This window comes from Quercus robur, chromosome 4 (genome assembly GCF_932294415.1).
Source record: "Quercus robur chromosome 4, dhQueRobu3.1, whole genome shotgun sequence".
NCBI lineage: Eukaryota > Viridiplantae > Streptophyta > Magnoliopsida > Fagales > Fagaceae > Quercus > Quercus robur.
Window position 1 is genome coordinate 58,621,597 of NC_065537.1, and position 15,325 is coordinate 58,636,921.

The following is a 15,325-nucleotide window of genomic DNA, read 5'->3' on the forward strand; positions in this document are numbered from 1 at the left end:
ATATATATATATATATATATATATCGTTAACCACAAAAGAAAATAACATCCTATGATTCTTCTCTTATCCCCGATTAAAATAGGCATTGATCCTTCTTTTATCATCCATAAGGATCCCTTCTTTATTCTTTCCTTCCAACAAATCACTTGTACGGTTCTGTGTGTGAAGTTTCTTGATGTGTAAAGTGCTATGATACTATTGAAGTACCATCAACTCATCAACTTCAACAAGGATTTGTCTTTGTTAGAGATATGTTAAGCCCAATAGTCTAGGCCAAGCCCAATCCTGCTTGATATGCAAGCTAAAAATATTACTTGTTATACAAGTCAATTAACAATAACTAATGTGTGTTTAATCTAGGATTTAACCTCCTTTAAATACCCTAGGATTAGGCATGCAAGTGAAGAATACTACTTTACAATCAACTCTATGCAGGGTTTATAGAGATGCAAATACTAAAGCTCTAGATTTAGCCCTAGACGAGCTTTACACTAAATTGAGTCACTTGAGCCAATACACAATAACCACAATAATATTATTTTTAATAATCTTATCATAGTGAAAGAAAATACCTTCCTTCGATTCTTAATTCTCTTCTCTCCAAACAAAATAGGCATTAATCATTCTTGACTCTTGCATCCCCATTCCTTAATTATTCTTTCCTTTCAACAAATCGCACGTACGGGTTCCATGATGCTTAAAGTCCTATAGTACGGTGGTGGAGCAACATGACCATTGATAAATAATGTAAATTATCATTTTTTTTTCCTATCCAAGAAGAAGGAATTTCAAGAAACTAATTCCTAAGACATATCTGACAATAGCAACATGGACGGTATGTTTTCTCATCCTGTTGTTTTTTTTTTCTTATTTTGTTTCATTTTCAATATTTTTAAAACTACATCATTATCGTCATTTTTTATTGCCTACTTTGGAACTCTTTGATGGCATATGCTTAAAATGTATGAAGAGGATTCTCAAAAAAGGGGAAAAAGAAAGTGTATGAAGGGAACTTCAAATTTCAGAAATTGAGGTCTTGCCCACAAAGAAAAAAAAAATAAAAATGGTGTGAGCGATATTAAAAATGGTGTTATTTTTATACATAAATATTTTAATATCCGGTCTTAAGTATTAAAATAACAGTGATTTCTTGAATACTTCGAGCTAAAATGGGCATAAAGAGTGGAGAAGTATCATCATATTATTATGATGGAAATTATAGGGTATTTTTTTTTTCCGTATTTGTTTTTGTCTCAGTCTCTTCCCATCTATGTTACAGATTATTATTTACTACCAGTTGGGAAATTAATGGAAGGCTTGTCACAGCCATACAAGAATATAAACATTTGACAAAATTACAAATTATAGCTTTTCAGTTTTTTGAGTTGTCATTTTTGTCTCATAAGTTTTGTTTTTGTAACTTTAGTCCCTAGTTCACAATTGTTACTAATGTTGATCCTTCTGTCGAGCTCTATTTTGCCATTAAAAGAGGTAGTTTTGACTTCTTTTCCCAAGTTTTATACAAGAAATTTTATTTACATTTTTTTTTAATTTAAAAAATACAAGAAATTTTGAAAGGGGATGTTTGGTGAATTATCTTTCATTGATCTTTCAGTTGTCCCCTGTATATTGAATTTCATGCTTTGCTATCTACAGCTTCTTACACTTTTGCAGAGAAGCGCAATGATTCTAATGTTTCGAAGCCATTTTCCACGTCCTCAGGCACGGGAATACAATCATCATTTACTGACAGAGAAGTTCAAGTTGTAGATAAGAGTACCGAGTCCAAAGAACTGCAAGAGAAATCACTACAAACTGAATTGACAAAAAACATGGAGGATTTTTATATGCTCCTAGAGAATGTCTCGAAATATCTTGATGAAATGGAAATAGTAATCAATTCTGCCGCTTCCTCTTCTAATGCCACAACAAAGTCCCTTGCAGATGGTAAATCTTTCTTCAATATGTTGTTCTTTTGAATGGTGGTCTCGTATCCAAGTTCAGAAAAGCTGCTGCACTCTTGGTTGACAAAACCAGCATCCTTGGACAGGACAAGTGTGACCGTTTAAAGAACTTCAATAATGAGATCGATAGGGAAGTTAATCATCTATGGACTGCAGTTGAAAGAGAACAAAAGAGAGATGAACTTGAAAAAATACGACTTGTATAATTAACATTTCACGCTTTGTTTTCAGCTTATCACTCTTATAACTATTTTCTTAATTACTATTGAAAGACCTCTACTACTATTATTCTTAAAATATTAGTTGGCTTGTATAATAAGTTTTACTACCAAGGATCTCTTATGTTGTGGATCCATTTTATTCATACTTGGCTTGTAATGTTTCAAATATACTCCATTTATCGATTTAAGATGTTAATTCCTATCGATATACATCAACTTGTATGCATTTCCATTAGATACTTTAGAAATCAAGTATGGCCCTACCAAATTAGGAGATTATTTTTCAAAATAAGGGTTTTTAGTACCACTTGGAAAAATTACTTTCCATACCAAGTCCCCAGTTTTTTTAAAGAAGAAAAACATCAGTTTCATTAAATAAAAGAGGCCAAATCAACTTGAACAATATGAAGAATATCTAGTGACACATCTTCCACCCAGACAAGTAAATAGGGCGATGTGATTGTTCTTCTTACAAGAGAATGTGCTATTGTGTTCTCTTGACAGCGAACATGGGAAAAATTAATATAAGAAAAATAAGAAAGTTGAAGTTTTACATTGTGAATTAAATGCCCACGCAAAGTAAATGATGGTTTAGTGCTTCTCTTTAAAAATAATATTTGAGTCACCATTAACAATTGCTTCTCTGATACCCACTTCTAAAGTGAACTCAATTGTTCTTCTTGCTTCCATTTCTTCAACTTGTGTTACTGTACCAGGAGGAGGGATTGCTAAGTTAGGGAAGCAATTACCAAGCCCTTAGAGTTTCAAATCACTACCCCTATCCCTATAGAATTTAAGAATTTAAGGTTATGACTTCACCTCATCTAAATTAATTATCCAATTCAACCATCGTAGCACTTTTAAAATCCATATGACCTAAGTGTTAGGAAATTGTCTCAAAATTTAATTGTAACTTAAGTTGCATTTGGTTGGAGTGATTATTGGAGGGACGGAAAATGGTGGAGAAAATGGTCATTTAGTTGAGAGGGAAAAGAGGTGAAATTTTGATGGTGCCAAGAGCACCAAAACTCCATTTGAAGAGAAAACTAGAGAAAATTTTGGTCTCTTTTACTACCTCGATCCTTTGATTTGTTTTGTTTTCTTCTATCCTTCTTATCGTTTTTTGCTGGATTTTTTTAATTTTTAATTCTTTTAACGTTACATTTCTATCATCATACAATAACATTCACTGCTTGTATATTCATGTTTTGTGCTATTCCTTTTCAATTAGCAAAGGTCCATGATTTTTTTCCCCAACATGGAAGCATTTATTGGACGATTCCATTTAATTTTTATTTATCAAAATATAATAAATTTAATTAGAAAGAAAAAAAGTAAAATAATATGTGTAATGTGTTAATTTTTTTAAGATGTCATCTTATTAATTTTAATTGATAATAAGTAATATTTAATAAGTATAAATAAATTATTTCCTATATATTATGTAGTAAGGACATCAAAATTAAATTTCTATGAACTACATCTTCCATTCTCTCACTTTTCTCCTCAAGCAAATAAACTAGTTTTCATCACTCCACTTTCCACTCCTCAACCAAACTCAAATAAGGGAAACTAAAATCTCTTATATCCTCCAACTTTTCCATCTCCCAACCAACTGGACTCTTAGTGTGGAATTCAAGGAGATTTTTTAGGGTTTTGATTAATGTTGCAAAGTGAAAAAGAGAAAAAGGTGTTGCTGTAGTGTGAGCATAGTGAGAATAACAATTGTGCGTGTGAATGCAAAGAAAAGCAAGAGGTTTTTACTAAAATTTTCAGTTGATTTTCTTAATTCACACAATACTAGGTTGAGACTCAACAAGTGGTATTAGAACTTATATTCCTCTAAGTGCCCCTCTATTTGAGCAAACCTCTTATTCGTGACTATTTTACATTCAACCATCCTTCCTTTCGCTCCTGGTAACTCCCTTGTTTAACGAGTGAACTCTGAAATAACAAGAGATGTGCTTATAAGACTTTAGGTGTTATTGTCTTGGAGAATGATAGCTTGAATGAATATGTTCCCCCATTTATTTTTAAGTTTTTGATCCGAGATCTTAGTCAACTCTTCTCGCTTACGTTTTGACTCATGGGCTATTCTCACCTTGTGTACCACCAAATCACCAATGCTTCGAGCTCAATTTCTTTCAAAAGAGGGCTCTGAATAAAATGTGTACTTGAAACTTGGGTGAATCACCACATGAATTACATATTTAAAATTCAAGCCCCATTTTGTAAAATGGGCCCACCATATCTTAGCATCATGTCTATATGTGTTAGGGTCATAGTGAAGAAAAGCTGATTCAGTGAAGCTCGACACTAACTCGACACTAGTATCTATCGAGACTTAATGAAGGATTCTTGACACTTCCTCGACACAAGCTATTGTGTTTTTGTGTGCTTTAGGGTTTTGTAACCAAATGCTTCCAAATCTTCAACGTGCTTTGGAGTGAAGAACTTTGCATCCAACAACAATCAATTAGTTGTTGGGAGTTAGTCACGTATTGGGATCCATGCAAAGGAAGAAGTCTCTACAAGATCAAGTCCAATTAGAGATTGGAGTAAAAGTTCAACTATAGGTTGGTATTTTGAGATAGTCTAGGGTAGTGGTAAGATTCCTTATACTTGTAACCGCTTGTTCTTAATTAGTGGATTTTTGGGAGTGGTGATATGAAATTCACCCAGTGGAGTTTTTGCCTTGCGAGAGATTTTCCCCATTTGTCAACAAATCATCGTGTCAATTTTTAATTTCCATTGCACTTAATTTATTTGGTGATTTTTTAGTGCCTCCATGATTTACATATAATCTCACTTAATTAATCAACTTGAGCAATTGAATTAATTAATCGGGGTTAATCTATAACCCAACAATATGAGTCACTAAAAAGGCTTGATTAGATACGAGAATAGCTTAGTAAAAAAAAAAAAAATTATCTTAGCTAACAACTTGCTTGACTGAGTTTCCATCTTTTAAAAGATCAAATTGTGATGCTTTGAAAAAAGGAAAGGAAATAAAGAACAAACGGCAATGTCGTTTAATGATATTGGGCAAACAACAGAATTAAGCTTAACGAAGTCACAAGATTAGCACATGCAGAAGCTAATACCAAATACAGTTACAGAGTTTGACCACATGTCCTGATGTAATTAGTTCTAGTTTATTAGTGATGATAGTTAGTTAGAATTTTTGGCGTCATTTATTTTTCCTCTTTTGCCTTCCTCTACGTTGGTGTATAATACCAAACCTAAAAATTTGTTTGATACCAAATCTACTGTTGTTAATAAATCTATTTCCGTTCCTCTTAAGCCTAAAGATGACAAAGTTTATATTCCTCCTTTTAAGAGGAATCATAAACAAAAGGCATATTTTGCTAGGTTAGACAAAAGTAAAAGTTATGATATAGATGCTGAAGTTTTTAAACCTGTGTTTAAACCTACTACTAAATTGCAGAGGAAATCTATTTTTGTGTCTACCTGTCACCTTTGTAGTGTTGTTGGTCACATTAGACCAAACTGTTGTTTGTTGAGGCAATAACCAAAGCCTGTGACCAGAAACCCCTTTAGGAATACTGATGTTTCTAAATTTATTCCTGTTTTTCACTTTTGTGGTGTCCGTGGTCACATTCATCCTAATTGTCAAAAATTGAAATTTAAACAATCTGTGTTTTCAGGGGTCTAAACAAACAAACAATCTGTGATGATATATCTCTTGCCACAAGTCCTGATAAATTGTTTCACATACTTTTGAAACATTTAAGCTTGTTGGCTTGTGTAAGGAAATTGCAGGATTTAGGTATCTCTTAGAAGAAGTGTGTAATCCCTCAAATACACTCTGTTTCTCATGGTTTTTCACCTACAAAGCAAAAGACGCGTGCTGTATCGGTGAGAAAAGATTTGCTAAGGTGAATGTTGTTTACTTGTCCCTGATTTAATTTTTTTAATTATTTGTGGACATGTTTTCTTTCAATTTTTGGTTGTTTTATTTCTTAGGTTATTTTTTTATTCAAAAAAAATCCAAAAACATTGAAAATTATCAAAAAGAAAAAAAAATTTATTTTGTGTTTTGTTTTATTTTTCTTGAGGATTACATGAATTCTAATACCTCTCTCTTGACTTAGAACATGCTCGACATTGTGGAAAAACATAGAAAGTGTGTGCTCCTTAACTGAGTGCATGAGATATCTCTAATTTTTTATGAGTATGTACTAGTTTGTACATGTACTCATAGGTTAATTAAGAAATTGATATTTCTTGTTTGTGTACCCTTTATAGCTTAGTTGAGCACTATTTTTGCATTACATGTTGTCAAGCATTGCTTTTGCATTTTATTTATTTAGCATCATATGTACTTTTTGGTTGTGATCAAAATAAAAATTTGAAGATCCAAAAATTATTTTTTTGTATTGCACATCACTTAGTGTGTAATTAAGGTTGGCCAATAAAATTTGCATTCATGACTATATATGTACCTTGGTTAGATTTGATGAGCTACTTTTTGCACTTTGCTAGTTTGTGTTATTTAGTGCTTAATTGTGTAAGTTGTTTATAGTTTTTGAACAAATGATCTTGATTTTGATTTCACACTCTTTTGATCGTAAGGACTAGAAAATCCTAGGAGAAAGGCATAAGTAACCATCTCACCACTATTACTCACCAATCATGACCACCTATTTGCAAAACATCAAAGTCATGCTCAGTAAGGTGTAGCACTTGCACAACAAGATAAAACGAGGTGTTATTTTTTATATATAAATAAAAATTGTAACAAGGGTATTTTCTTTTCGATCTCCTATATGTCTATGCATGATATCTTTGATTGTGGTCAAAAATAAAAAATAAAATATATGGAAAAAGCAAAAAACTAAAAGAATCAAAATACTTTTACATGATTGCAAGCTTGTTTTTTAGGAGATGTGGGAGTTATATGGTGTAACTATTTAGGTGATAGTCACTTTCAAACCAATGTGATTGATGATGCAGAAAATTTGTTTGATTACTAGCTACAGTTCACGTTTTCTGTACTTTGTACACTTACTAGTTGCACACACTACAGGCAAATCGATGCTAAATATTGTATATAAGACTGTGTGTGTTGTCTAATCTGGCTATCTTTAATTGCATATGAATTAATATGTAAATGCAAATTTTTTGTTTGGCTGGGAATTTTGAAGAAAAATGAAATTTTCATGTTTTAGAAGTTTAAATTTTTTTATTTTAACTTCTTGATTGGCTTTGATATTTGCATCTGAATGGTATCATGTTTGTAAAACATTTCTAGATCATGTTCATATACATTGAGTCTTAAAAACTGCTTTTTAAGTTGCTTTTCTGCATACAATTTCTAAATTTTTAAGTTTTAAAATTTTTCACTGCTTCGATCGATCAAAGTTTTCCCTCGACTAATCGAAACTGTGAGCTTTTATATTCAAAACTCTCTGTGTTTGTTTGTTTAGACCCCTTAACACAGATTGTTTAACCTAAAATATTAGCCAAGTGATTACTTAGGTTACTTATGAGATCTAGGCTAAACAAAGAGAGATCATATCATGCACAACAGCAGAAAAATAAAGAACACACTGATATAATCACCCAAGAATTTGACCTAGCTATCCTCACGGTAAAACAAATCCACTAAAAGAGAATTGAACTTTTTACAAAAGATTTAACCCTAAATCTATTGCTACCTCCAGTAGTAACTTACTAACACGACCACATGCAAGCTCCGAATCCACTGACTCCTTCCCTCTTGGATTTGCAGAAAACAAACTCCCACATTTGTAACTTTGTAGAGTTAGAAGGTACAAAACCTCTCAGATCTCACAAGAGAAACTCAAAAGTCTTTTAGAGTCTTCAAAACGTAGTTATGGTTTTCCTTTTATACTTAGGAGTGTTGGACTGAGACCCTAAACATTTTCGCGAGCTTGGGCCTGATTTAAAATTCTACATAAATTATTTTTCTGTGATTTTTGATCGGTCAAGCCTAATATTTCAATCGATCGAGCTTCACAGAAAATGACTTCTTTTTCCTGCAACTTGAATATTCTTGAGACTTGACTTGAAACCCTTTAAGCAATGTCTAACACCTATCCTAGACATGTTTTTGTTCTTGGTTTGCCAACATATACAAATTGAGACTCTATAGAGGCAATGATGTGAACTAATTCTAGAGCAGGAAAGTCTTCTAACCCTAGAAAGGTCAACACCCTATATATAAACATTGGAAAGAATAGCGTGTGTGCTTTAGAAATGATCAACACCCTCAAAAATGGTCTGAATGAATAAGGAAGGAAAACACCTGGACCTAACTGTGATAAAAGCATAAAGGAAAGACCATCTGTCTAAAGGAATGATATGAATATGAGAGATAGGGAAGATGTTGTGACAGGCTATCTTAGAGAAAAGACAGTTGAGCTCAATAAACTCACTTGAGATTATTCTTGGTTCAGATCCCCAAATGATTGATCTTCCATAGAGTAAAGACATCACATCATCTATAGGAGGAGACTCAGTGTATGGGTATATAGGTCTACGAACTAGAGGTACACCAAGAGCTTCAGAAACTATACGCTTAATCATCTTAAACTCTTTGCCTCTAATCCAAGTAGTCAAATAATGACCACCTATATCCTCAAAATAAACAGAGAGATTCGAGTAGAATTCTCTGATCAAGGCAGTAAGAGGGGGATGAGAAACATCACACAAAGAAACCCAGTTTCTAGACAATAGACTCCTATGAATGGAAGGATTTAACTCATCTAGGACAATCTATCTTTCCCCCCAAATAGGCCTATAATTGGTCAAGGTCTCAAATAATTTCTCAGTCTTAGCTGTAGGAAATCTAACCCTATCAACCTAAGTAGGGCTAGAAGAGGAAGTTGTGGTTCTATTGTCTTAGGAGCCATATCTATGATTTAAAAAAAAAAAGGAAAAATTAACAAGAGAAACAAAAACCAAGGGTAGACTACATTAGATAGAGTTAGAGTACAATATTGATAGAATTTTCAAAATCTATATGATGCATGATGTAGAGGCACATATGATGCATGAACTAATGCACAAACCAATTCAATTTTATCCCAATTTTGCAAAATCCCCAATTTTGAAACCCTAATTTTCTAAAAAGCCATATATTGATCAATTGAATAACACAATAGGTATAAAAACATGTTATAATTACTCAATTAAACAATATCACAAGCCAATTTCAATCAATTTTACCCAATTGAACAAAATCCCCAATTTCTCAAGAACACAACACCCTAATTTTGAAATTTTGTAGAAATCATGAAATTTTTGAAACTAAAGGGAAGGAGTCATGTTTAAATGATGCATGAACAAAAACCCATCCAACAAATTGGATCAAAACAACTAAAAACATCAAAAACCCCAAAAATCCTTTAGTTTGAAATTTTTGAAAAATTTGATGAAAATGCATGAATGTATGTAATTTAAGCAAAAAGGAGGGGTAAAAAGGTCTTACCAGGTGTTAAGGAAGAAAACTCTTGAAGCTTTGACTCAAAAAAAAAAAAAAAAAAAAAGACTAAGAGGAATCAAGAGGGATCAAAGAGGAAGACAAAAACAATGAAGAATAGTGTTCAAATTCCTTTTATTTTTAAGAGAAAAACGATTTTCGATTGGTCAAGAGGAATCGAGCCAAGAATCGAAGCAGGAATCGAGTCAGGCTAAGAGTTTTAGCCTAAAAATTGCATTTTTCGATCTATCAAAAAATAGGTTCGATTGATCGAGACATGAAAAATCAGAAAATTTTGAAAACCTGGAAATTTTCTATAGAAACACTTTATAAACTAGATTTTATGATATGAAATGCATGTCAATGATTCCAAATGTTTTCAAAACACTTTCTCTCCAATCAAATCAATTTTTATTAAGATTTAAAAATTTTATCCTTAGAAATTTCTACCCAAACCCCAAAAATAGTATTAAACATTTCAAGAAGCACAATTTTGGATGGCCACATAAATTAAAACACAATCACATGTACAGTGTTTAACAAAGATTTGCAAGTGGTGTGTGCAACTAGTAAGTCTGTGAAATACATAAAAGGTGATATGTAGATAGTAAATAAACACAATTTCTACATCATCAATCACATTAGCTTGAAAGTGACTGTCACCTAAAGAGTTACATCATATAACTCTCACATCTCCTAAAAAACACGCTTGCAATCATGTAAAAGTATTTTATTTTTGCTTTTTTTTTTGCTTTTTTTTCTTTTTCTTTTTCTTTTTAAAATCAACACCTCGTTTAATCTTGTTGTGCAAGTGCAACATCTTACCGAGTACGGCTTTTATAATTTGCACATAGATGTTCATGATTGACAAGTAACAGTGGTGAGATATTTATTTATGCCTTTCTCCTAGGATTTTTTAGTCCTTACAATCAAAAGAATGTGACATCAAAATCAAGAGCATGTGTTTAAAAATGATAAACGACTTACACAATTTAAGCACTACATAGCACAAACTAGCAAAGTGTAGAAAAATAGCTCATCAAAGCTAAACAAGGTACATAGTCATGAAATGTAAATTTCATAGGCCAACCTCAATTACACACTTGAAGATGTGTAATATAATTTTTTTTTCTATTTTTTTAATTTTTTAAAAAAACTTAAAAACATCAAAAATAAACCAAGAATGAAATGCATGAATGTAATGAAAGGAAAATCCTAATGAAAAACATTTTGGTCACAAGGAATTGAAAGATTAAGCACAAGGACCACGTCAAACATTCTCACTGAGATTGAGTATTTTGCATCCACACTCTTAGATGCAAACTTGGGATTAGGGTTTCTAGATGAACTAAACTTAAAATCAACTCCTGTATTGGCATAAAGATTAAGAGCCTTTACCAATTCATGAATAAGTGCCATAGGATCATGTGCTTTTGGCACAAACACTTTTTGTTTGGTTGCTTGCTTTGAAGCTTGCAACTTAAAACAATTTGGGCATGTATGCCTAGCTCTACCACAAAAATGATAAAACCATTGAGGTTTGTGTTTTTTTTAACTTCCAAGATGATTGGGTTTCTTAGGTTTTGACTCACTTAGATCTACCCTAATCTTCCTACTAGCTAGAATCTCTTCCTTAGGTACCTTGACTTCAGGAGTAGAAATAGATGTAGTAGGTAAAAACTTAGGAGGATGAACAATAGAAGTAGAAACACTCTCAACAAACCCTAACCCTATCTTATCAGAAGAATATTTTTGAACATTTAGTAATTTATCCAGTTTAGAAGTAGAAGTCCTATCAAGTTGTTCTCTAGCAAGAGATAATTCAAATTCTAAACTTTTAACTTTCTCAATCAAGGACATGTTCTCAATCTTAACAAAGGTTATGAGTTCATTAGCATCAAACAATTTAACCAATAGATTTTTCTTTTCTTGTTCTAGAGTGTTTATCTTCTTCAAACCTAAGTCAACATTCATGGCATCCTTTGCTACAATCTTGCAAAACTTGTTGTAAGCCTCTTGCAAGTCAACATTCGTAGAGAGTTCCCATTAGAAGGGTTCTTCTCAACAATTTCAGACTCACTTACTACAGCATTAGCAGTGAAGGTCATGAAATTTCCTTCTTGATCGATTTCAGACTTATGATCAAAAACTTCATCATCACTAAGGGTAACAACCATAGCTTTTCCCTTAGATCTTAAGCAAGTAGGACATTTTGACCTAAGGTGACCATACTCCTGACAACCAAAACACTGTTGACCTAAATAATTGTTAGAGAATTGAACAACCTTGTCTTTTGATTTTTCAGAATTATTGTTTTTGGTTGTTTCATTCTTCTTTACATTCTTAGTGTTAGCATTGTTTCAATTTCTTACCCTTCTAGTATTGTTCCTCAAAAAGTTTCTAAAGTTTTTGGTAAGATAAGCAATCATTGTAGAAGAAATTTTATCATCATTAAATTCACAATCATCTACATCATCAACAGATTTCAAAGCCATAGATTTGGATTTGTTGGTTTTGGGTAAGTCAGACTTATAGGATTGAAGAGATCCTATAAGTTCATGAACAGGGATAGTGTCCACGTCCTTACTTTCAATTATAGCAGTGACTTTAGGTCTAAAATCCTCAGTTAAGTATCTAAGAATCTTCCTAACAACTTTAGGTTGATCATAAACTTCACCAAAATTAAAAGTAGAGTTCACTATGTCATTCAATTTGGCATAGAACTCATCAAAGGTCTCATTATCAGACATTCTAATGCTTTCAAATCTAGAGGTCAACTATTGTAGTTTATTAATCTTTACTGTCTTAGTGCCTTCATGCACAGTTTGCAAAATATTCCACACAATATGAGCAATCTCTACATTAAAGATGAGCAACCTCTACATTAGAGATCCTTTTAAACTCTTCCATAGAAACAACATTAAATATAGCATTCATAGCCTTGCTATTAAAGCTTGCTACTTCTTTTTGTGAAGTGGTCCATTAACTGACAGCAGTGGTTGGCCTCTCCCAACCATTCTCAACAGAGAGCCATACTCTTTCATCCAAGGATTCCAAAAAGGCATATATCCTAACCTTCCAATAAGCATAGTTATTTCCATCAAATTGGGGGATCACAAGAGAGTGACCATGTTCCATGACAACAGGGGTCAAGGATCAACTCAAGATATACTACCCAATCTAGAGCTAACCCATTCTGATACTACTTGTTTGTTTATTTAGACCTACTAATGTAGATTGTTTAACCTAAAATATTATCCAAGTGATTACTTAGGTTAATTATAGGATCTAGTTTAAACAAAGAGAAATCATATCATGCACAATAGTAGAAAAATAAAGAATACACCGATACGACCACCCAGGAAAACCTATAAAACAAACCGTCTCAAGGTAAAAACATGGGGAGGATTTGACCTAACTATTCTCAAGATAAAACAATCCACTAAAAGAGAATTGAAGTCTTTACAAAAAATTTAACCCTAAATCTATTGCTACCTCCAGTAGTAACTTACTGACACGATCACGTACAAGCTCCGAATCCACGAACTCTTTCTCTCTTGGATTTGCAGAACACAAACTTCCACATTTGTGACTTTGAGATCCCACTCAAAGTTTTCAGATCACCGCTTATTAATCTTGTAGCAACTAGATTCCACCAGCACTTGATTGTAGATCTTGTTCTGGTAGACACTTGTAGAGATAGAAGGTACATAACCTCTCAGATCTCACAAGAGTAACTCACAAGTCTTCTAGAGTCTTTAAAACGTAGTTAGGGTTTTCCTTTTATACTCAGGAGTGTTGGACTGAAACCCTAAACATTTTCGCGGGCTTGGGCCTGATTTAAAATTCTGTAGAAATTATTTTTTTTTCAATTTCAATCAATTGAGCTTGACCACAGAAAATGACTTCTTTTTCTTGAAGTTTTAATATTCTTGAGACTTGACTTGAAACACTTTGAGCAATGCCTAACACCTATCCTAGACATGTTTTTGTTCTTAGTTTTCCAACATGTACAAATTGAGACTCTAAACATTTAATCCTAAATCTTTAGAACCTAACACTCTACCTAACTCGATCGATGCTTTATTGATATTCAACTGATTGAAATTGGAAAATTTTCAGTTTTTAGTTTCTTGACCAATCAGTCTTTTCATGCATCATTTGTGATAGGATTCACATGCATTGCACATATAAATTAAGACATGCATTACATTGTTTCCTTTATCTATCTTGCATACCCTCGGGCGTATCTACCAAACTAGCAAACCTACCCATCTAGGAAGGAACGGATTCTAAAGTTAGAATATGAACTAAATGGTACTTATAGAGAAATATGTAAGGAGCACCTTGGACCACTTCTTTGAGAGATTGAAGATTTAGGAAATGGAGGAAAGGAACCCCTTACACCCTTTATATAGGGAGAAGAGATGAGGGGAAAAGTTCTCACTTGAAATCCCATGAAAAATCCCTACCGTAAGATCTTCATCATGTCATAGAATGTGGGGGATAGAGTGCCATGCAAAGCAATTAATGGTGCGTCCCGAATGCCGAAGCGTTAAGAGTGTGTGCAGAGTAGGTGAAAAGACGTTACCACATGGGAATGTTCCTTAAGTGTGCAAGGTTTGGGGAAGGAATCAAAATCCCACTTTCATTGGAAAAGAAAGAGTTGGAGTTTTGAAGGGCTATTGTAGGGGTGGGAAGTCCGAGCAGACACTTATAACATGTTCTTGTGTCCTTAACATCCCATTGGTCTATATCATGTTCCATCATCCTTAGCATGTCATGTTTACTTTATATTTTGTAGCATTTTTTTAAAGATGTTTTTGTCTTTCATTTGAGCTTCATTTTCTCATTCATCTTGCACCCCTCATGCATCTTGTCCTTGTTCATATCTTCTTTTCTTTCTTTCCTACCTTTTGATTCATTTGTCTATTCGTGACAAATGAATAGACAAATGAATCAAGAGGAAGGAGAGATGCATATACTGGTGTGTTTTCGTCATTTCTAAATAACCCTTGTGCACATTTGTAGGGGGAGAACGCCATAGGGAAGATGCATATACCAAGGGAGAGAAGACATGTTTTATGAGTAACCTTGTTTTGTCTTGTTTTACCTTATGCTTGTTTTCACGTTGCTTTATGGTGCTTTGAGTTATGTTTAGTATCTATGTTTCGTTGCTCTCATCGCATCATGCTTATGTGTTGGACATGCATTTATCCTTATGCTATTGTGCTTTGTTGGTTGCATGTTCGGATGATCATTTGCTTTGCTACATGTTCATTGTGGTCATTTCTGTATGACTGTCATGTGTCTAATCAAGTTGCTCATATGTTTCACAACATGTTTACTTGATTGCAATTTACTTGGTACATTATACTTTTCCTTTTATTACTTGTTTTACCTTGAGAGTCTAATGTTAAATAAAAGAGGCCAAATCAACTTGAACAATATGAAGAATATCTAGTGACACATCTTCCACCCAGACAAGTAAATAGGGCAATGTGATTGTTCTTCTTACAAGAGAATGTGCTATTGTGTTCTCTTGACGGCGAACATGGGAAAAATTAATATAAGAAAAATAAGAAAGTTGAAGTTTTACATTGTGAATTAAATGCCCACGCAAAGTAAATGATGGTTTAGTGCTTCTCTTTAAAAATAATATTTGAGTCAC

At 33.1% G+C, this 15,325-nt stretch overlaps 1 protein-coding gene across 1 annotated transcript in view; it reads left to right on the plus strand.

Annotated features, from left to right (window-relative positions):
- The first annotated feature begins 797 nt into the window (after positions 1 to 797).
- Positions 798 to 15,325, plus strand: part of LOC126723138 (uncharacterized) — a 76,911-nt gene continuing 62,383 nt past the window's right edge. Inside the window, exon 1 of the mRNA XM_050426429.1 lies at positions 798 to 836. Within this exon, the coding sequence (XP_050282386.1) occupies positions 830 to 836 (7 nt within the window). The 5' untranslated portion in view covers positions 798 to 829. The remainder of the gene's footprint in view (positions 837 to 15,325) is intronic.